The sequence below is a fragment of the Mesoplodon bidens genome (assembly GCF_964165515.1).
Source record: "Mesoplodon bidens genome assembly, chromosome: 8".
Lineage (NCBI taxonomy): Eukaryota > Metazoa > Chordata > Mammalia > Artiodactyla > Ziphiidae > Mesoplodon > Mesoplodon bidens.
Window position 1 is genome coordinate 87,259,330 of NC_138165.1, and position 23,475 is coordinate 87,282,804.

Sequence of the window (23,475 nt, forward strand, 5' to 3'; positions counted from 1 at the left end):
AGGTGGAGCTCACAGAGGGATAAGAGCTCAGGGATGCAACTGTACTTGTAGTCTGAACTCTGAGAATGAACCTTTTTTTTTTTTTTTTTTGGTGGTGGGGGCAGGAAATATGATAGGTAGGGAAAATGTCCTTGCTATTCTACATTTTTCATCACATTTTCATCACATTTTTCATCACATACATTTTTCATGAAATTTTGAAAGCACACCCCAATTATCCTTAAATTATTCTATAAATTCAATGTGAGACCATTTAAATTATTAAAACAATTTAATTTTTTGTGAAACTGGACAAAATGATATTGGTATACTAAAAAAGTATGGGGGGTAGAGTCAGGGAATTTCTGGAGAAGAGTAGTAATGAGAGGACATTAGCCTTACCAAAAAAATGACCTTGTCACCGGGTAGCTTATGACACTAAACATGCTATTTAATCTCTATACTTTTAATTTCTCATCTATAAAATGAATGGTCCCTTCTGATTTAAAAACGTATTTTTAAAGTAGTTACGTATAAACAATGCCTGTGTATGTATATTATTTAACTTTATATACTAAGAATGGTTAATAAGCATTTGAAGTATCAGAAATCATATCCCTGGAGTGATTGGTTATATTTGAAGTATTCTAGTAAGGAATCAACATTCAGAGAGACTTGGCACTTCAAATAACTTTATCAAAATTTACACCATAGGGCTTCCCTGGTGGCGCAGTGGTTGAGAGTCCGCCTGCCGATGCAGGGGACACGGGTTCGTGCCCCTATCCCGGAAGATCCCACATGCCGTGGAGCGGCTGGGCCCGCGAGCCATGGCCGCGGAGCCTGTGTGTCCGGAGCCTGTGCTCCGCAACGGGAGAGGCCACAGCAGTGAGAGGCCCGCGTACAGAAAAAAAAAAAAAAAAAAAAAAAAATTTACACCAGAGGATTTGATAATAAGTGTAGTAAAGAATGTTAGAAAATGGATTTCATTGGTGGAATGAGTGGTGAAGATGGGTGGGACATCTGGGAGATGGTACGGGCTCTAGCACCGTTTGATGAGTAAGATCTAAGAAGGGTCAAAGGATGACGTGGCTTTCTCTGAGCCACAAGAACAGGGCAGAGGACTAATCGTGTGTGTGTGTGTGTGTGTGTGTGTGTGTGTCTTCTTCCTAATAAATGTTTGTACATTTCGTAGAGTTTGGTTAACTGCTTGTGCCTTCATTTACTCAGTGGTAAGGTGATAGCTGAGAGGGTATATAGCCCCTACCTCTAATCTCTGGAGGCAACCAGTATCTACAACCAAGAAAACAAAAACTGCTACCACCAGGCTATACATCAGTAGGTAGAGAGTCCTAACTCTGAAAGGAAGATACTTGTGAAAGAGAAAACAATCCTCTCCCAACCCCTCCCTCCCCACTTCCACAAGCCTGTGGTGGGCGGGGAATACTTAGGCTTAAAAATGAAGAAGACATGTTTAAATAAGCAGAATGAGATGATTTTAGTGAGTAAAAAGGTCTGACAGTTATGAAACAATGACTGAGGAAAAGTTATGAAAGCATCCTTAAGGGAACTTATTCCCCAACAGGAGAGAGGGGTTTGAAAAAGCTTGGCTGGTTGCAGTTACTGACAAAGTTAAATCTGTCCATATTATACCTCAACAAATGGAGGCATCTCAATCAAATTGGTTAAATATGCAAATGTTGGCTCATGCATTTTTCTCTATTACAAACACAGGCATTTAACTCACAGTGGAACAGTGGTTATGTTAGGAATAGGGACACAGTGGTCAGAGGTTGCTTTCAATTTTCTTGTAATACCTTGATGGACTTTTTTCCCCCCAGTGCCAACAGAGTTATCTGGGTGGTTATGGACCATTTTTTTCTACTTCAATACCACACACACACACACACACACACACACACAATACCCCTAATATTTTTAAATAACTTAAAAACATTTATTAACAAAAATTCTATTTTTTTCTCACACCAGAACTGGCAGCTCAGTAATGTTGAGAACTTAATAAAATCTGTTATTAGATACAAACTCAACTGTTGTAGTAAACAGAACGAACATCTCAGAGTCTTCATAAGAATTTATTATTATTAATATAAATGTATCAAACTGTATAGAATTTAGAGATAGAAAAGCACTCTTGATTTTTGTAAAGGGTATTGAAAGAACTATTCAAAGAGGGAAATGACTATCAATTTTTTAAACAAATACTGCTCTATGGGAGTTACTAAAAACAATTATTGCATATTGCATTAACTCCAATGATGTCTTCACCTAAATAAAATGTGTTTGAACCACTGAATTAGAAAACACCATTCCTTTATTTGCCAATGCTATGACCTTCATTACCACTAGGTGGCGATATAAATTAGCATACCAATTATTTTGCAACCAAACACATTTGCATCTAGGAAGTTGATGGCAAGTACCTTTCAAACACTCGAAAATAAAGTATTGTTCAGTGCACCTCATTATAATAATACTTAAGAAGGAAGTATTCCATTTTTTTCTGGATTTAAATTCAATTCATTAAAACTGATTAGTTGCATGTATCTAACCCAGTGTTCATAGTGCACTATTTACAATACCCAAGACATGGAAGCAAACAAGCAACCTAAGAGTCCAGTGACAGATGAATGGATAAAGAAGATGTGGTATATATATATACAATGGAATACTACTTAGCCATAAAAAAGAATGAAATAATGCCATTTGCAGCAACATGGCTGGACCTAGAGATGATTATTATAAATGAAGTAAGTCAGGGAGAGAAGGACAAATATCATATGATATCACTTATATATGGAATTTAAAAAATGATAAAATGAACTTATTTACAAAACAGAAACAGTTTCACAGACAGAGAAAACAAACTTATGGTTACCAAAGGGGAAAGGGTGGGGGGAGGGATTAATTAGGAGTTTGGGATTAAAATATACACCCTACTATATATAAAATAGATAATCAACAAGGACCTACTGTGTAGCACAGGGAACTGTACTCAATATCTTATAATAACCTATAATAGAAAAGATTCTTAAAAAGAATATATATATACTATATATATAACTGAATCATTTTATTGTACACCTGAAACACAATATTGTAAATCAACCGTATTTCAATAAAAGTTAAAAACAAAGTCAGAAAGAGAAAGACAAAGGAAAAAAACTGTTGGTACGTTCCCTAAAAAAATAAAAAATAAAACTTATTAGTTGGATCTGACAATTACTAAAAGCAGGACTTTAAATCCATGTTTTACATGCAAATGACAGCATTTATCAATCAAATGGTTATTTTATATGTTTTCAGAAACCCTCAAACCCATATCATTGCAGCTCCATTTATTTGTTTTGCTATGTTGATATTAATAGCAACTGATCTTTAGAAGAGGCAAGTCACTGAAGGAAGAAAAAAGACATATAAAAGCAGGATAATTCTGTTCCACTCCTACCAATATTTCCCCAGGGTGTTACTGGAGAGTTTTTGCCTTTTGTCATCAAAAGTTTGTAATTTTAAAAAGAAGTCCTTTTCTTACTCATCACACTACAAAAGAGACAGGGTATAACATTTTCTGACCAGAAAGCCAAAGTGCTTCATCACTGTAAGTGCTGGCCCCAAAGCACGCTATATGCTATAGTCACTTAACTGGGCACAAAACAGGCAATGCTCTTTATTTGTGTAGTGACACCAACTATCTCTGTATAGAAGGAAGGGAGAAAACAGACAGTATAAACCAAGCAGTAGGAAGAACTAGTGCTATTTATTATCTTCCCCAACACTTGCTTCAGACAACTGTGGACAATTTGGACATGAACGCACACACGTGCACACACACTCCCTTTGGGGAGTCACAGACCCCTCCAAGAAAAGTGTAATAAATGTTCTCTCCATGTTGAATACAATTTGGGGGTTTTCTATATACCTCTGGAAGCCCTAAGATTCTCAAAATTCCAAAGCGAAGAACCCCTACCTTAGGGAAACTGATTTCTTTGGATTTCAGTTTGTCTAAGGATTAGACTTTCATTAATCCCAAAGGTCCTTTTGGTTTCTAAAACTCAAGATTATGATTCTGAAAGACCACTATATTAAGCAGATACAGGAATGGTAAGCTGAAATACTCTGCTGGCAGTAGAGCACAACACAGACACCACATGGAGAATATGAGTGTCTGTGATATAAAAGGGCTGTGTGATGTGAGGAAAAAGGTGAGGTAAAAAGTAAAACAAGTAAGTAGGTTTTTGTTTTTTTTTTTTTCCCTTTTGCGGTACGCGGGCCTGTCACTGCTGTGGCCTCTCCCGTTGCAGAGCACAGACTCCGGACGCGCAGGCTCAGCGGCCATGGCTCATGGGCTCAGCCGCTCCACGGCATGTGGGATCCTCCCAGACCAGGGCACGAACCCGTGTCCCCCGCACCGGCAGGCGGACTCCCAACCACTGCGCCACCAGGGAAGCCCACTAGGTTTATTAAATAATTGATGACATCAAGTAATGTTGGATTTCCTGAAGCTGAACTGAAAAGACTTAGAATTTTTTCCCTTAAAAGGGAGGAGATGTGAAAGTAATTTACAAATAATTCTTTTTTTCTTTCTGGTCTGCCATGAACTCTAGAAATCTAAAAAATTAAATCTGCATCCACAAACAGGCTATTTCCTATCATATATCCACATTTTATATTTTTAACCTTAGCAAGTCTATAAATAAAATACTGTTGAAATGTAATAAAACAAAGATATAAATAACAAAAACACCTTTAATACCAAGGTATCAAAAAAAAAAGAAATTTTAGTTTACTCTCTTAAGAGTGTTTTATAATAAACCAGTATAAATATATGGTATTGTTCCCCAAAGAGTGTTAGAACCACAGGCCTGAAGATGTCCTGAGGAAAAAGGGCTGCCTACATGACAAGCGTGGCAAATTCTGTTCCCTAGAGTCCCCTGGGTTTCCCCCAAATATAAAAGCTACTGAACACTCTGAGCAGTCAGTAAAGGCACATATGTAACTTTGTTTAATTAGTGGTCCTCACTGTGTCTGAATACACAACTCTTGTTTTCATTTAATACCTATTAACATTCTTCACATACCAAACTATTACTATTTGGCTATACATATTTTGAGAGAGGCCGGCATTATATATAGACTATAAAGGCCACTATTTATTTTTATGAAAGTTAAGGGTGATTCATTGAATGAGACTTGCTTGTGAACCTCTAAAGCAGAGGGATCCTCACCAAATAAAATCAGAAATGATAATGCTATTCTAACAGTAATTTATAAGAATGAATAGTGCGAATCAAAAACCATGGTCAACTCAGAGATGATCACTAATTAAAATGTTGCCAGGCCCACTTAAAAAATGGGCTAAACTTTAACAGACACTTTACCAAAGAAGATATACAAATGGCAAATAAGTATATGAAAAGATGCCCCGAGACATATGTCATCAGAGAAATGCAAATTAAGCTAACAATGAGATACGAGTACACATCTATTAAAATGGCCAAAATCTGGAACACTGACAACACCAAATGCTGGCAAAGATGTGGAGCAACAGGAACTCTCATTCACTGCTGGTGGGAATGCAAAATAGTACAGCCACTTTTGAAGACAGTTTATAAGTTTCTCCTAAAACTAAACATAGTCTTACCATACAATCCAGCAATCATGGTCCTTGGTATTTACCAGAAAGAGCTGGAAACTTATGTCCACACAAAAACCTGCAAATGGATGTTTTTAACAGCTTTGTTTATAATTGCCGAAACTTGGAAGAAACTAAGGTGTCCTTCAGTAGGTGAACGAATACATAAACTGTGGTACATCCAGACAATGGAATATTATTCAGCTCTAAAAAAAAAATGAGCTATCAAGCCATGAAAAGACATGGAAAAATCTAAATGCATATTACTAAGTGAAAGAAGCCAATCTGAAAAGGCTACATATTATACGATTCCAACTCTGTGACATTCTGGAAAAGGCAAAACTGTGGAGACAGTAAAAAGACCAATAGTTGCCAGGGGTTAGGAAGAAGAGAGGAGGGATTAATAGGCAGAGCGAAGATTTTTAGGGCAGTGAAACTACTCTGTATGATACTATAATGTTGGATACATGTCATTACACATTTATCCAAACCCATGAAATGTACAATGCCAAGAGTGAACTACAGACTTTGGGTGATTATGATCTGTGAATGCAGGTTTATCGATTGCAGCAAGTGTACTCTGGTGGAGGATGTTGATAACAGGGGAGGCTATGCATGTGTGGGTCAGGGGGTGTATGGGAAATCTCTGTACCTTCCTCTCAATTCTGCTGTGAATTGAAAACTGCTCTAAAAAGTCAAGTCTATTAAACAACAAACCAAAGAAACCTCTGCTGTAATTGCAACTATCTGCGTGTTAGCATACTTATGGGGAGCCTAACAGCACGGCATGAAGAGTTGCATGGCAGCCAGATTTCTTAGTAGAATTCTGAAAGTGTTCAATACACTCTACTAAAGCAAAAACTGTAGTTTATTTGTATAAAAGTTTCATAATTCTTCATGATTCACAAAATTCTAGTGGGTTGCCCTGATTTACATTAAAATTGAAAATCTGGATTTGCATGTCATTTGCCTGTAAGCAAAGCAGTTTTGACTCTGTGTTCCCTTCAGAGGCCTCTCCAAGCCCACTGCAGCACGTGTACCATGTTTCTTCAGATTATTGATTCTGGATAGCACCTTGGATTAGTAATCACATGATTAGGCTTTTGATCTCATTTATGCTAAGGAACTGATGTTTGATCTGGAACATGTCAGTGTGATTATATCTTTTTTAAAAAATTTTTAAAATTTATTTAATTTATTTATGTTTTGGCTGCGTTGGGTATTCCTTGCTGCATGTGGGCTTTCTCTAGTTGTGGCGAGTGGGGACTACTCTTGGTTGCAGTGCGCGGGCTTCTCATTGCGGTGGCTTCTCTTGTTGCGGAGCACGGGCTCTAGGGTGTGCGGGCTTCAGTAGTTGTGGCATGCAGGCTCTAGAGCGCAGGCTTAGTAGTTGTGGTGCACGGGCTTAGTTGCTCTGCGGCATGTGGGATCTTCCCGGACCAGGGCTCAAACCCGTGTCCCCTGCCTTGGCAGGCGAATTCTTAACCACTGCGCCACCAGGGAAGCCCAGTGTCATTATACCTTGCAATAAAATAAGGATTATAATGGTTGTTTCTTAACTACAACTCAGGAATAATGTGATTGATCAAATGACAGCAGTAAGATGTACTGCTGAGAGAAAAGTAAATTCAATAAAGTGTTCTTTTGCTAACACACACAGAATTAAGGCATAATGTATAATTCTCAGAAACATCATTACCGGGTGATGCAGTCTTCTGCCCGCTTCTCATTGTTCATCTTGTGATGCACCACAGCAGCCACTGCCAGGGGACCCCCATCCCCACAAAGGAAGGTGATGGAATGCTTGGTCAAACAGTTCAGACTTTGCTTTACATAGCCATGTGCCATCTGTAGGTAGGTAGGGTCCCCAAACACATCATAGAGGTGTAAGTAAAGCACAGCAATACCTGAAAAGCAAAAAGAAAATCATGTACAGATGAGGAAAGAGCAGTTGACTGTATTATTTTGGTGTACTGTCTACTCAGCAGTGTTGATTTTTGATAAGCTATAACAAATACGTAAAGTATCTGGAAGTTCAGATGACCTCAGTCTAGACTCAGCTTTATTACTAAGTAGCTCTAAGAACAGTAGGCAGACACTTCCTTGTTCTCAGTTTCCTCATCATTACAACTCTAAATTAAAATAGGAACTCTAAGAACTCTAAACCTAAAGTTTAATATTAATCCTTGTTGCACTCTGGTTATTGTGCTTATGTATTCTTTTTGATGGTTAAAATCATAGGTAATCAACCTTTGGTAAATAGGTTAAAAAAACCTATTTATTTTACAAATAATAATTTACTTAAACAAGAAATGTTTGTTCTTAAGAGCTAAAGAGATTCAAAGACTAGGGAATGAAAAACTAGATTTTTTCTTTATATAGAAGATCATTTTTTGCATGAGAAGACAGGTAGAGTAACCAAATCCTCTATCCCAGTATGGTTCCAGGCAGGGGATTATAAGAAAACCATTAAGTTATTTGAGATCTAAGAAAATATATTCAGTTTCCCAGTTTTGTTTTTTTTTTCACTGTCAAGGACCCAGCCACTTTAGGAACTATACTAGAAAAGCTGCCAATGCCTTTTGCTTTGGGCTTTACTTGATTTGCTTCTTATCCTACTCTTGAAGCCTGCTATATGTAATTGAGGCCTTGTCTGCATGTCCTCATTCCAAATGCCTGTCACAGTAGATAGAGCCTTTCCTCTGAAGCTGACTAGTCTCAGGGCAGACTCAAAGATGTGGGGTAGGGAGCCTGCCTGCCTGCAGCATTTCCAGAAACTCATTTCTCCCCTTAAAGTGCATTTTCCATCTCATTTACCATTTTTAGAAGACACAGAACCTCTGTTTAAATCTAAATTAACAGAGCCAATCTCTTTATGGATTTCAATGCAGTAAAAATGCAGTTTGCAAAATTAATTTTCACTGTACTGAGGACAATTTTAAACTTAGATAGTTTTCTTATCTTGCATGGGTAATTTCCAAAGCTTTGTGCTACAGACAATTCAATTTCACATGTATATTAAGGCCAAATATTCATTTTCTGCCAAAGTTAATAACCTTGTCTACTCTTTCAAAGTGACTTGGTGTTAGTAATTCTACAAGCTGCTGATCAGATGTACCAATACTTAAGCTTTGTAGACATAAGTGTACAAAACCTGTACGTGGGTAAGAAAAAAAATTCTCCTTTTCACAAATGATCAATGTCAAGAGCTTCTTCTAGAATTAGGTCCTTAATAGGCTTCATCTCCATCCATACCAGGCATCTGCAGGCAATCCATTTAAATTGTTACCCTTTCATTTTGCCCTCCTGTTCCCATCACTGCCTGTACTCCTCTAATTAAGTTATGTAGGGACCGAGGCCAGATAATGACATGACTGAGATCTGAGAAAATAAAAAGTGATTAAATACAAGCCCAGTGATGGTTTTCCTTTCCAGACCTTTGTCTCTTATTATCAACAATTCCTCTTGGCCTAAACATTTAACAAACAAAACCCATTAAGGTGTGTAATTTTAAGGTTTGATGCATTTCTCATGAAAAACAGGTAATCATTTCTCAAGTCTCACAGTATTTCATTTAGATGAAAAATTTTTTTTTTTCTTTTTGATCAGCAGACAATTAGCTTTCCATCACCTCAGGTTCTGTTTCTCTCTGTCTTTTCATTCTGGGCCTCTGTGTCTGCATATTTTGATTAAGCAATCTTCTGTAGGTTGCAGTTTACAGTGCCTACCTTCTTCCCTGCTACAAGACACTAAAGGATGAAAAGGGTTTGAAGTGAGGAGTGCTGCTGCCAATCAGAAAAATCCTCCTGGACAACCTTATTACAAATCAGTCTAGGTCAGGAAAATAAGACAAAATGCCTAAGTCAAAGACATTTAATGCCTCATCAATATTTTATACCCCAGGTGGCCTAATTTAATAATAGAAAAAATGGGGGACTTGCCTGTGACCAAGTATCTTGAACTTGATTCTTATGATCTTCTAACCTTTGACAATATTCACGCATATAACAACACCTTTGCATAAATACTGAAGGCTGAGCGATAATTGGCAAGGTGGGAAATAAAAACACAACTTCAAGGGCTCTGCAGGGTAAACTCATCCAGTCCTTATGTGTACTCACAACCCTGGCCTCAGTCCATGCTTTTAAAAACTCTTTTCAAAATGTACTTTTTATCAAAATAAATTTGTTCTTCATGGAAGAAGTCAAACAGTACTATAAGGCTTAATATGCATTTGCAGTCTCCTGCCCCAATCTACTCCTGTCTCCCAGAAGCAACCACTTTCAATCATTTTATCTATTTCCTCTAATATCTGCCTCCATATTTCTAATAATATGCTATGTACTTTCTCTTGATTTTTCTTTATCAGTTATTTTTGATTCACACTCCACTCTGGAAGATAAGGATTTAGCTCTTATAATAGACACTGCTAAGTGGTCCCCCCAAATCTATCTCCCTCTTCTCTAAACAATACTGCCCTGGATTTTAGCTAGGCACATGGCGGCCCAGAACAGTCTCCTTTGCAGATGGGTATGGCCATGTGCATGGGTAAGTTCTGACCAATAAGACATAGTGGGAATAATGGGGGTAAATTCAGAAAATGTTCTTGAAGGGAGGGGACCTGCCATTTCTTCCTTCCTGGCTGGAATGCAGATGTGATGGTGTAGCTGGAGCAGCCATTTTAGACCATGAAGTGGCAGCTCTGTGATGAGGACGGTAAAGCATCAAGATCAAAGAAGCTTAGAACCCGAAGGACTGTGAAGCTGCCACACACCGATTGCTTTACACAAGACAGAAATTCTGTTGTGTTAAAGCGACTGTTATTTTAGGTGCATTCCCCTTATGCTAGTAAGCCTACTCCTAAAGAATACAGCTCTCTTCAAAGCTGGGGAGGTAGGCTGAAGGTAGACCACATAGGGTCTTATAAACCAGCTCAGGATTTTGGGTTTTATTTGAAAAGCACCATTCAAGAGCATAATTAAATCATGTTTTTAAAAGTTCACCGTAATTGAACTGTAGGGTTTGGAAAAGAGTATATGGCACAGTGGATGCAGGAGGAGCAATTTCAGGGGGATAGTTCAGGAGCACAAGTGAGAGATAAGAGTAGCTGCAGCAAAGATGACGTGAGACTGAACTGGAAAGATACTTGTCTTGGAAGGTAAAAGTCAACAGAACCTGGTGGGGAACGACTGAGAGGGAAATATCAAGATGACTCCCAGATGCCTAACTTCAACAGCTAGATGGACAATGGTGCCATCCTCTGAGATGGCAAACACCTCTAGGGGAGGGCCAGGTTTGGGGGGGAAGATTACAGTTGTATCCATTCATAAACTCATCTCCAAATACGATTCCAGTCCCTAAAGGACATTTAATATAATGAGAAAGAATGTTTCTTACTGGCTTCTAGGATGACAACCATCAAAACTGGTCATGAGGCTCAATACAGGATGATGAACGGAGTTTAAACTTTTTAATGTTTTTTTTCTTTAATCACAGAATATGTTACTTAATCAAGAATATTCTTGGGCTTAGATTTGAGCAGCAGATAAAATGTCCTTCTATACTGTTTGCTAAGCAAAAGGTAGACTAATCAAGATTTGCTTCCTCTTCTACCCCTTTCACCTCTTCTTCTAGACCAGAAAATATTGAAATGAGATTTAAAATTGATTGAATTTAATTGTAAAAACATGCTCTGAGTTGTTTTAGACTTTAGAATTATTTTGTTAAAAAAATGGAAGACCACCCTACCTTTTTATGAATCTGGATGAAGTTTGACATTTTCATTGATATAAAATTTAAGTTAAATATTCTTCTCTGTTTTAGCTGGTCCACTCCATGATAATGACTGTCACAAAGCCATGAAAACTAATGCTTTTTGGTCTTAATTTTACTATCTTGTTAGATTTGCTCATATATATGACTTAAACATTCTGACATATTTAAAAAAGAAAATAATCCACCTGAAGAGAGATACGCTGAGAAATCAGTAAAGCAAAATCGAATCCATTATTTTCCCATTAATTCTCAAGTCATTAAAGGTGACTTTACAATAAATATTTAGGATAATATCCTAATTCTGTTAAGTAATGAGTACTTTCCTTCAGGAACAAGAGATTATTCCTACTCTGGATGATGTCTTACTTTATTTCCCAGAGGGTACAGGAAAGTTGTTATAGGGATATCATCTCTATTTTACATGCAAAACTAGACAAATTTAAGTAATATCAGTAAAGTACCATTTAGAATTAAGCATGTGAAGTCAGTAATTGTTTTAGAAATGGTATGTTAATTCCGTAGTTATTCAGAGCCTTGGAAGCTGACTTGGTGGAGAAGGAACAGACAAGTGGGCAGAGTATCCGCTCTATCCCAGGGGAAAAAAAAAACACCATCAGGAAGTAGTTATGGGTGGGGTGTGGACTGAAAGGGGAGCTTCATTTGTGGGAAGCCCGAAATGGAGCAAATGCAGAGAGTACTCCCAGCACGTGGAATTATCTGAGCAAATCCACGTGGACAAGAAGACTAGAGGATGACCTGATTAGTAAGGCTGGACTCCTTGGGGGTTCAAATTATTAAAAACTAGACACAAATTTAGATCTGAGGTTAATCTACTGTCAGTTTATGTAGAGGAGGAGTATTCAAAAACAGCATTTTTCAAAGATAAGTTTGGCTAATATGTGTTAGTCCAGGTCCTCTAAGATGGGACTGAATATATAGGACTTTATTAGGGACATACATAACATGAAGAGTACTGCAGGGCACCATACCAGCAATTGCATTCTTTGGCTTGGAAGTGACCTCTTCTGGTCCAGGGGTTCCACCTGGAGCCCCTGGAACAGAAGAGGTGGCCTCATCTAACTACAATGAAGTTGAGAGGTCTAATCCTCCCGGGACCCCAGAAGGAGAGGGACAACCTGATATGGACGAGCACTAGAAGTGTCTAACACAGGGCCTGGCAGGGAGGTGGCAGAAAGAGGGAGCCAAACCTTGGACAGGTTAGGTTTGAGATGTTTATTCACATCCAAGTGAAATTGTCAAGTAGGCAGCTGGATATATGAGTCTGAGTTCGGGGAAGAGAGGCTGGACAAATGTCCTCCAAAAAATAAGAAAAGAACCTACTTATCTCCTGTGATCTCAGAGGCCGGTAGAAACCCAGCTATCTATTACTTTGACCTTATAACTCCTGGAGCCTGTTTGGATGCTCAGAACTGCAGTGTCCAATGTGACAGATTCTAACCATAAGTATCTATAGAAACTTAAGTTAGTTAAAGGTAAACAAATTTAAAATTCAGTTTCTCAGTCACACTAGCCGCATTTCAAGTGCTCGATAGCCACATGTGGCTAGCGGCTGTTGTATGGACAGGAAAGAAATTATCCATCACAGCAGAATGGTCTAAGGACAGCACTGTTTTGAACACCAGGGACAGAGGTCATTCTTCATAAGAAGTTCAGGATGTCCGGCACTGCCTCACAGCTCATCCTATAAATATCTTGGTTTTGAAATGTTGAAAACTAATTTACTTGAAAGACAAAAACAAATAAAACTTTGCTGTAACACAAGAATATGTCCTGGCTTTCAGTATGGAAGCTCTGAACCAGATTTTTTCTATTCTGTTTCCTTCTGTAGCTACAACTCTGGGAAGGGAGGGTAAACTGTTTAGGGACACTTCTAAATCTGCAGTTTCCTTACTCAGCTACTTATCCCCAGTAGTACTATAAATGTAGCCAGCTGTTGAGAAGTAATTAATACTAAGCCTTTGGATTTCTGAGGGATCATTAGTCCTATTCATCTTGACCAATCAAGACCTCGATGCATCTCAAATGTCTATGGAGATGATACAAATCTCCACAGATGTATGAAGCTCTCAAAGCACTTCTCTGTAATTCTGCATTTTAGAGATTATTCCTTAACATTATTCACTTATTTTACCACCAGCCTACACTGATGTAAAAACCTTTGCCATGGTACTTCAGATCTGCAAGTTATTTCCTTGTAGGTTAGGTGCTTTTGAAGACTCTCTTCATGTACTCTGGTGGGAAAAATCATGTTCAGATTACGGGTACTGCTGGAGCCACTAGAGATGTTCAGCTAATGCCCAAGAATGGGTCTTAATAGTTTTGAGTGATACGGAGACAAGAACTTCCTATAGGCGGGGGCATGGGTTGTTCCAACCTAAGTTTCAAATAAATTATTCCCTAGTTGAAACTTTAAAGGCTCATCAATTACTTAATTTTTTTTCCTTTCAGGTGAGTGGAAATATAAGAAATGAAAGTTTTCTCTGATTAACCCCATACATCATGATCACCTGCTTTTTAAGCAGGTTGGTACTTTCCAATGTGCTATTCTGTAACTGTCTAAATTTTGTTTGTGTTTTGAGTGTGTGTGTTGAGTGTGTGTTTCCATTTCTTCAACTAAATGACAGGGTCTTCAGGGCAGGATTCCCATTCCTAGTCACTGTAGTTACTCTCCACAAAGCCTGGGTGTAAACACTACACTGACTAGTGCACCCAGTCAGTCTTCAGATTAAAGCCGGGCACAGTGCTGGCTTTCCAAATACTCCAGTACTTTTAATACAGGTAATGTGGGGAGGAAACTAGTTGTGACTCCACACCCTTAATTTAATAATATTGGCCCAAACAAAGAAGTGGAAATGTAAATTAAGAAAGGCAAATGAGCATTCTGAAGATGTGTCTTCTTTTCTCTGTTATCTATTTCCAGAGCTAAATAGGAAAAGAGATTAAAATTTTAAAAACGGAGATATATACTTTCCTCCTTCCTTCCCTCAGTGCCCTACAGTGTACTGCTTTGTAACTGTCAAATTAGGAAGAGCTTCTATTCAGACTACCATAATAGGTGATAACTCCTTCAGCATAGTAGTCATTAAGAAGCACAGGTTCAGGAATCACTGCCTGGGATTGAAGCCTAGCTCTGCCACTTCCCAGCTGTGTGATCTTACCCCACTTACTAAACCTTTCTGTGCCTGAGCATCTTTATCTATAAAATGAAAATAACAGTAGCTGCTCCACAGTTACTGTAAGTCATTCTGATCAGTACAATAGTCCCTAGCACATAGTAACTACTCAATAAATGTCCAAACCCCATTGGACTGTGAATCTCCATGAGTGTTGAATGAGTCACTTTTTCTCATCACTGATGCCTGATCTAAAGGGACAGAAAGTACAGAGGGAACCATATTCTTCCTCTTCCCATTTCCTGCCTCCTCCTCCCTCACGGGCTCCTCAGACTGGGGAGGACTAGCAAAGTGTTCCCTATATATGTACCATCTTGAGCTTTCTGGGAGTCTTCCCACATCAGGCGCTCTCTCTTCTCAATACTGTTTCTCATGTCATAATCCATTCTTTGGCTGTCCAGATGTTCTTTGAGTCTAGGGAGGTAAATTCAAATCGGATGCAAGAAGAAGGAAGCCCACTTTATGTCCAGGTCTAAACAGTATGCTCTTTATTCAGCTTTACTGCGTGTAAAGTGAATATTATGAGCCCTGTCTCATTTCTGAGTTCATGTTCAATTGCATCAGAGGTTGAAGGGAAAGAGATGTGACTGACTCTTTTACATCCTAAAGGACATGAAATGAGTTGGATTCCCAGCCTTTCCCCATTCCACCTAGTTATGTTTGTTATTATTTTTAGTTTGCTTAGATGGTAGCTAGAGTAGTAACAGGAGGCTACTCTCCATTCATTCATTCATTTGTTCATTCAACAAATATTTATTAAGCACCAACTATGGACCTGGCATTGTATTAACTGCTGAAGTTAATGGAATGAAAATGACAAGACCTGGCCTCAGTCTCCTGGTGCCGTCCGTAAAAATCAAATGCTTAGATGTGTCTTCTTTCTTTACCTCCTCCTACTTCTGATCCGTCTACAAACACTCTCATCCTGCTCTGTGCTTCACCCAAGCACACTGGTGATATCGAAACCCTCCAGCTGTTTCAAGCTTGTGTCTGAGCCGTTTAAGATTACTGAAGCACAATGATATCAGCACCATATAAAGTGCAGGCACAAAGAAAGCAGGTGACATTCTTGGTGCTTTCATCTGCCTAGCAGTCACTGTGAAGGGCTCTAATAGACCCGGTGTAGATCCACGCCACTGATGCCTTCTGTTTGTCCTAACAGTTTAGTGCTTCTCATGAAGGCGAAGGACACTTGGTCAGGGCTCAAATTAGACAATGAAATGCTGGTTCTGATGAAGAGCTACTTATAAGAATATCAAATTGCAAAGAAAATACACCTGGCCAGTGCAATTCCTTTCAAACAAGTCTGGTATCTGCAGAAACTAAGACCCACATGCTAAAGCTGTAGCTCAGAGGCTATACATTTGGCAGATCAGAGGAACAGCATCTTGAAACACTTTAATAACTTGCATTTAGAGCGTGAGTTAATATTACTCTAGGGATTATGCTGCATATCCTCTTATTTAAAATGTTATCTAATACTTGAAAAGAGGAAATATATGCCAATCTTAGCCTCATTAACTTTGTGAGTTGGTTATAGAAGATTGGGTCATGTCTTCTAGAACTAAAGTTCCTAGAGTCCTGTGTATATTTTTAAGTGTGAGCTGATCATCATTTCTCTTGGGAATTATCATAGTTAAGAGTGGGAAAAATGCAATTAAATGAGGGCTAGCACTTTCCCTCATTCTCTCTTAAAGATACTAGTGAGATCAGCCATTCCTTGGGTTTACTTAAATTTCCTACTTTGTTATCTGTGAGGGAAGCAATCTTTCCTACTAAATGCTTACTTCAAACACGAGAATACTTCATCTGCTCATTTAATCCTTTATAACAGCAATTCCTCAACAGTGTTTGATGTTTTCCATTTTATAAAGCACTTTAAAATCTTCTCCACCCTAGAACAGATATACTTCAAACAAAACCCAGGTAGCAGGGGGCATCATGCTCTCTGGTGAGTCCCCAGAGATCCCTGGACACCATCTACCATCACTTAATAGCTGGCCTTTAAATTTGATCTTAAGGGGCTTCCATGCCTGCTATTTTTCTACACTGTTTGCTATATGCACAGGCATAAAGAACCAAATGGTTTCCCTTAGCCCCCAAACTGGGATCACGCAGCAAAGAATTATTGAAAATCTACCAGGATAGGATTAAGGCTAAAAAATAACAACTCAATGCTTACTGCTGGTGTATGTCATACATCAATATCATGATGCACTGCACTTCAGTATATTAAATTTTATAAAGGAGGATTTCGGTGAAAAGAACTGAGGCTGTTCATTTTAAATATCGCTTATAAACAGTTGCAAGAGCTACTGATTGCTTTCAGACTAGGGGTAATATTTTACTCAAGAGGATCCTCAACATGCCTTTTCAAATACAAGCAATTATGAGGAAAAGCTTCTGTTTTGGCCGAGTTAATTTTCTATCCTGAAACCACACTGAATATATTAATTCAGGATTAGGAAGGGGAAAAACAGATTCTATGGAACAATGCTGGAGATTACACTTTTCTAGCTGCCAATGCCCATAAATCTTTCTAGGGTTTCCTCTATGTCCAGTCCCAAACAACTTTTTCCAGTAGACATTTTAATAGTAATTACTGTTGCCTGTCTAACAAGCCATGTTTCCCTCTAGCTTTCCAAATTCCTGTCATGTTAGAGCAGGGCTTACTCTGATTTTTTTTTCCTAAACCACTTAAAACTGACTAGTCATTAGCCATTTCTAAAAAGTTTGTACAGCATGAGTATCATCCTGTAGGTATCACTCAAATTATTCCATCTTACAGCTTATGTGTAGATCTTCTTCACTTATAAAACACATGGAGTAAACCAGAATGTAGGAGTGGAAAGTAAACAACACACATACACACACACACTCACTCTCATGGGGTAAAGAGCAGGGCTCTTAAGCCAGGCTTGCTGCCTCGAGTCTTATCTTTGGCACTTACTAGCTGTGTAACCTTGAAAAAGGTACTCAGCTTCACTTTGCTTCAGTTATCTCATCTGTGAAATCAGGATGTGAATAGTATCCACACCACAGAGTTGTCTTGAGATGTAGATGTGTTATTTAATGCAAAGCACTTACATCAGTGCCTGGCATTAACATTAGTTACTGGCATACATGCGCACACACTCTAGCTCCCGTCATTCAAATGTCAATCCTGTTAACTTTTTATTAACAAGAATCATGTTTTAATCTTTACTCCTGTCTTTCCACAGTCAAATGATCACAAAACTGCATACTGATGATCCTCATGCCTTTAGGAACCAAAATTCATTCAATCAATGTATTTTATTATTAAAGTATTGAATTCTTGTTTTTTGAACATTAACGTATAGTAATAATTTGTTAACTCTCAATTACTAACTGAAAAATTGATTATTCATGACACTGCATTCCTGAATAAGTAACAGAGAGGATTTACGGTAATAACTGCTTCATTTGCCAATATGAGACAGCTGTGGGGTTTTAAAAATTCTTCCATCCTTTCCTTCCTAAGGGTCAAGGCATTTTACCTCTGCTGTGAATAAAAAAAAAGGTAAAAGACAAGAATACAGCTTATAAAACTGCACTATGACAACCCACATGTATAAATAAATATGCAGGCTTTGGAGAAGATGATGTCTGAATCCTATTAAAAGCTTATGTTAACCACTCTCATCACTGTATTATATCCTGTGCTTCATTTAAAAATAAAAGCCAACATAATTTCAGCTGTAAAACAGTTTGTGAAATGAATGTTAACTTTCTAAAGCAATGATTTGCTTCTTTTAAATTTCAACTTAAACTTGTATGTATCACCCTTACCAATAAAGCATTATAATGTTTTCTAAAGCACATACAACACACAGAGGTGCTCTAGCAGACATTCCAATAAGTACCCTGTCACTAATTATCTCAATTTTTGATGGAAAAAAAAAAAACAGAAAATGGGAAAAAATGACATGAGTCCAGTTTTTCAGTTTGAAGTACATATGTAACATTAAAAACATATGGGTGCTTCTTCTCTTCACTAAAACTCTTTCAAAATCAAGTGAGTAACTGAGACAAATCTAGGCATAGCATGAATGAGGTACGATGAAGTTGGGCAGCCTAGCTCTGTAGTTTTCTTTAGAGTCATGAACCAGAAACACAGACACATTATTATGGGGTGTACTATGGATTGATACATGTTTCAAACACATTAAGGACTTTGAACTATAATCCTGCAGCCCGTGGAACAAAAACCACATTCACAGAAACACAGACAAGATGACAAGGCAGACGTCTATGTACCAGATGAAGGAACAAGATAAAACCCCAGAAAAACAACTAAATGAAGTGGAGATAGGCAACCTTCCAGAAAAAGAATTCAGAATAATAATAGTGAAGATGATCCAGGACCTCGGAAAAAGAATGGAGGCAAAGATCGAGAAGATGCAAGAAATGTGTAACAAAGACCAAGAAGAATTAAAGAACAGAGATGAACAATACAATAACTGAAATGAAAAATACACTAGAAGGAATCAATAGCAGAATAACTGAGGCAGAAGAATGGAAAAGAGACCTGGAAGACAAAATAGTGGAATTCACTGCTGGGGAACAGAATAAAGAAAAAAGAATGAAAAGAAATGAAGACAGCCTAAAAGACCTCTGGGACAACATCAAACGCAACAACATTCACATTATAAGGGTCCCAGAAGGAGAAAAGAGAGAGAAAGGACCCGAGAAAATATTTGAACAGATTATAGTCGGAAACTTCCCTAACATGGGAAAGGAAATAGCCACCCAAGTCCAGTAAGCACAGAGAGTCCCATACAGGATAAACCCAAGCAGAAACATGCCGAGACACATAGTAATCAAAGTGGCAAAAATTAAAGACAAAGAAAAATTATTCAAAGCAGCAAGGGAAAAACGAAAAATAACACAAGGGAACTCCCATGAGTTTAACAGCTGCTTTCTCAGCAGAAACGCTACAAGCCAGAAGGGAGTGGCATGATATACTTAAAGTGATGAAAGGGAAGAACCTACAACCAAGATTACTCTACCCAGCAAGGATCTCATTCAGATTCCATGGAGAAATCAAAAGCTTTACAGACAAGCAAAAGCTAAGAGAATTCAGCACCACCAAACCAGATCTACAACAAATGCTAAAGGAACTTCTCTAAGTGGGAAACACAAGAGAAGAAAACGATCTACAAAAACAAACCAAAAACAATTCAGAAAATGGTCATAGGAACATACATATCGATAATTACCTTAAACGTGAATGGATTAAATGCTCCAACCAAAAGACACAGGCTTCCTGAATGGATATGAAAACAAGACCCATATATATGCTGTCTACAAGAGACCCACTTCAGACCTAGGGACACATACAGACTGAAAGTGAGGGGATGGAAAAAGATATTCCATGCAAATGGAAATCAAAAGAAAGCTGGAGTAGCTATACTCATATCAGATAAATAGACTTTAAAATAAAGAATGTTACAAGAGACAAGGAAGGACACTACATAATGATCAAGGGATCAATCCAAGAAGAAAATATAACAATTATAAATATATATGCACCCAACATAGGAGCATCTCAATACATAAGGCAACTGCTAACAGCTCTAAAAGAGGAAATCGACAGTCACACAATAATAGTGGGGGACTTTAACACCTCACTTACACCAATGGACAGATCATCCAAAATGAAAATACATAAGGAAACAGAAGCTTTAAATGACACAATAGACCAGATAGATTTAATTGATATTTACAGGATATTCCATCTGAGAACAGCAGATTACACTTTCAAGTGCACATGGAATGTTCTCCAGGATAGATCACATCTTGGGTCACAAATCAAGCCTCAGTAAATTTAAGAAAATTGAAATCATATTAAGCATCTTTTCTGACCACAACGCTATGAGATTAGAAATGAATGACAAGGAAAAAAATGTAAAAAACACAAATACATGGAGGCTAAACAATACGTTACTAAACAACCAAGAGATCACTGAAGAAATCAAAGAGGAAATCAAAAAATACCTAGAGACAAATGACAATGAAAACACGATGATCCAAAACCTATGGGATGCAGCAAAAGCAGTTCTAAGAGGGAAGTTTATAGCTATAAAAGCCTACCTCAAGAAACAAGAAAAATCTCAAGTAAACAATCTAAACTTACACCAAAAGGAACTAGAGAAAGAACAAACAAAACCCAAAGTTAGCAGAAGGAAAGAATTCATAAAGATCAGAGCAGAAAGAAATGAAATAGAAACAAAGAAAACAATAGCAAAGATCAATAAAACTAAAAGCTGGTTCTTTGAGAAGATAAACAAAATTGATAAACCATCAGCCAGACTCATCAAGAAAAAGAGGGAGAGGACTCAAATCAATATAATTAGAAATGAAAAAGGGGAAGTTAACAACAGACACCCAGAAATACAAAGCATCCTAAGAGACTACTACAAGCAACTCTATGCCAATAAAATGGACAACCTGTAAGAAATGGACACATTCTTAGAAAGGTATAACCTTCCAAGACTGAACCAGGAAGAACCAGAAAATATGAACAGACCAATCACAAGTAATGAAACTGAAACTGTGATTAAAAATCTTCCAACAAATAAAAGTCCAGGACCAGATGGCTTCACAGGTGAATTCTATCAAACATTTAGAGAAGAGCTAACACCTATCCTTCTCAAACTCTTCCAAAAAATTGCAGGGGAAGGAACACTCCCAAACTCATTCTGTGAGGCCACCATCACCCTGATACCAAAACCAGACAACGATACTACAAAAAAAGAAAATTACAGACCAATATCACTGATGAATATAGATGCAAAAATCCTCAACAAAATACTAGCAAACAGAATCCAACAGCACATTAAAAGGATCATATGCATTGATCAAGTGGGATTTGTTCCTGGGATGCAAGGATTCTTCAATATACGCAAATCAGTCAATGTGATACACCATATTAAGAAACTAAAGAAGAAAAACCATATGATCATCTCAACAGATAAAGAAAAAGATTTTGACAAAAGTCAACACACATTTGATAAAAACTCTCCAGAAAGTGGGCATAGAGGGAACCTACCTCAACATAATAAAGGCCATATACAACAAACCCACAGCAAACATCATTCTCAATGGTGAAAAACTGAAAGCATTTCCTCTAAGATCAGGAACGAGACAAGGATGTCCACTTTCACCACTATTATTCAACATAGTTTTGGAAGTCCTAGCCACAGCAATCAGAGAAGAAAAAGAAATAAAAGGAATACAAATTGGAAAAGAAGAAGTAAAACTGTCACTGTTTGCAGATGACATGATACTATACATAGAGAATGCTAAAAGTGCCACCGAAAACTACTAGAGCTAATCAATGAATTTGGTCAAGTTGAAGATACAAAAGTAATGCACAGAAATCTCTTGCATTCCTATAAACTCATGATGAAAATTCTGAAAGAGAACTTAAGGAAACACTCCCATTTACCATTGCAACAAAAAGCGTAAAATACCTAGGAAAAACCTATCTAGGGAGGTAAAAACCTGTATGCAGAAAACTCTAAGACACTAATGAAAGAAATTAAAGATGATACCAACAGATGGAGAGATATACCACGTTCTTGGATTGGAAGAATCAATATTGTGAAAATGACTATACTACCCAAAGCAATCTACAGATTCAATGCAATCCCGATCAAATTACCAATGGCATTTTTTATAGAACTAGAACAAATCATCTTAAAATTTGTATGGAGACACAAAAGACCCCGAATAGCCAAAGCAGTCTTGAGGGAACAAAATGGAGCTGGATGAATCAGACTCCCTGACTTCAGACTATATTACAAAGCTGCAGTAATCAAGACAATATGGTACTGGAACAAAAACAGAAACATAGATCAATGGAACAAGATAGAAAGCCCAGAGGTAAACCCACACACCTATGGTCAACTAATCTATGACAAAGGAGGCAAAGATATACAATGGAGAAAAGACAGTTTCTTCAATAAGTGGTGCTTGGAAAACTGGGCAGCTACATGTAAAAGAATGAAATTAGAACACTCCCTAACACCATACACAAAAATAAACTCAAAATGGATTCGAGACCTAAGTGTAAGACTGGACACTTTAAAACTCTTTGAGGAAAACATAGGAAGAACACTCTGACATAAATCACAGCAAGATCTTTTTTGATCCACCTCCTAGAGTAATGGAAATAAAAACAAAACAAAAAAAACAAATGAGATCTAATGAAACTTCAAAGCTTTTGCACAACAAAGGAAACCATAAACAAGACGAAAAGACAACCCTCAGAATGGGAGAAAATATTTGCAAATGAATCAACAGACAAAGGATTAATCTCCAAAATATATAAACAGCTCATGCAGCTCAATATTAAAGAAACAACCAACCCAATCCAAAAATGGGCAGAAGACCTAAATAGACATTTCTCCAAAGAAGACATACAGATGGCCAAGAAGCACATGAAAAGCTGCTCAACATCACTAATTATTAGAGAAATGCAATTCAAAACTACAATGAGGTATCACCTCACACCAGTTAGAATGGGCATCATCAGAAAATCTACAAACAACAAATGCTGGAGAGGGTGTGGAGAAAAGGGAATCCTCTTGCACTGTTGGTGGGAATGTAAATTGATATAGCCACTATGGAGAACAGCATGGAAGTTCCTTAAAAACGTAAAAATAGAATTACCATATGATCCAGCAATCCCACTACTGGGCATATACCCAGAGAAAACCATAATTCAAAAAGACACATGCACCCTAATGTTCACTGCAGCACTATTTACTATAGCCAGGTCATGGAAGCAACCTAAATGCCCATCAACAGATGAATGGATAAAGAAGTTGTGGTACATACATACAATGGAAT

At 37.8% G+C, this 23,475-nt stretch overlaps 1 protein-coding gene across 3 annotated transcripts in view; it reads right to left on the reverse strand.

Annotated features, from left to right (window-relative positions):
* Positions 1-23,475, reverse strand: part of LANCL1 (LanC like glutathione S-transferase 1) — a 44,162-nt gene that overhangs the window by 11,903 nt on the left and 8,784 nt on the right. For all 3 annotated transcript variants that reach the window (XM_081242012.1, XM_081242013.1, XM_081242014.1), the window contains exon 4: positions 7,329-7,536. In XM_081242012.1, coding sequence (XP_081098138.1) covers positions 7,329-7,536 — 208 coding nt within the window. The remainder of the gene's footprint in view (positions 1-7,328; positions 7,537-23,475) is intronic.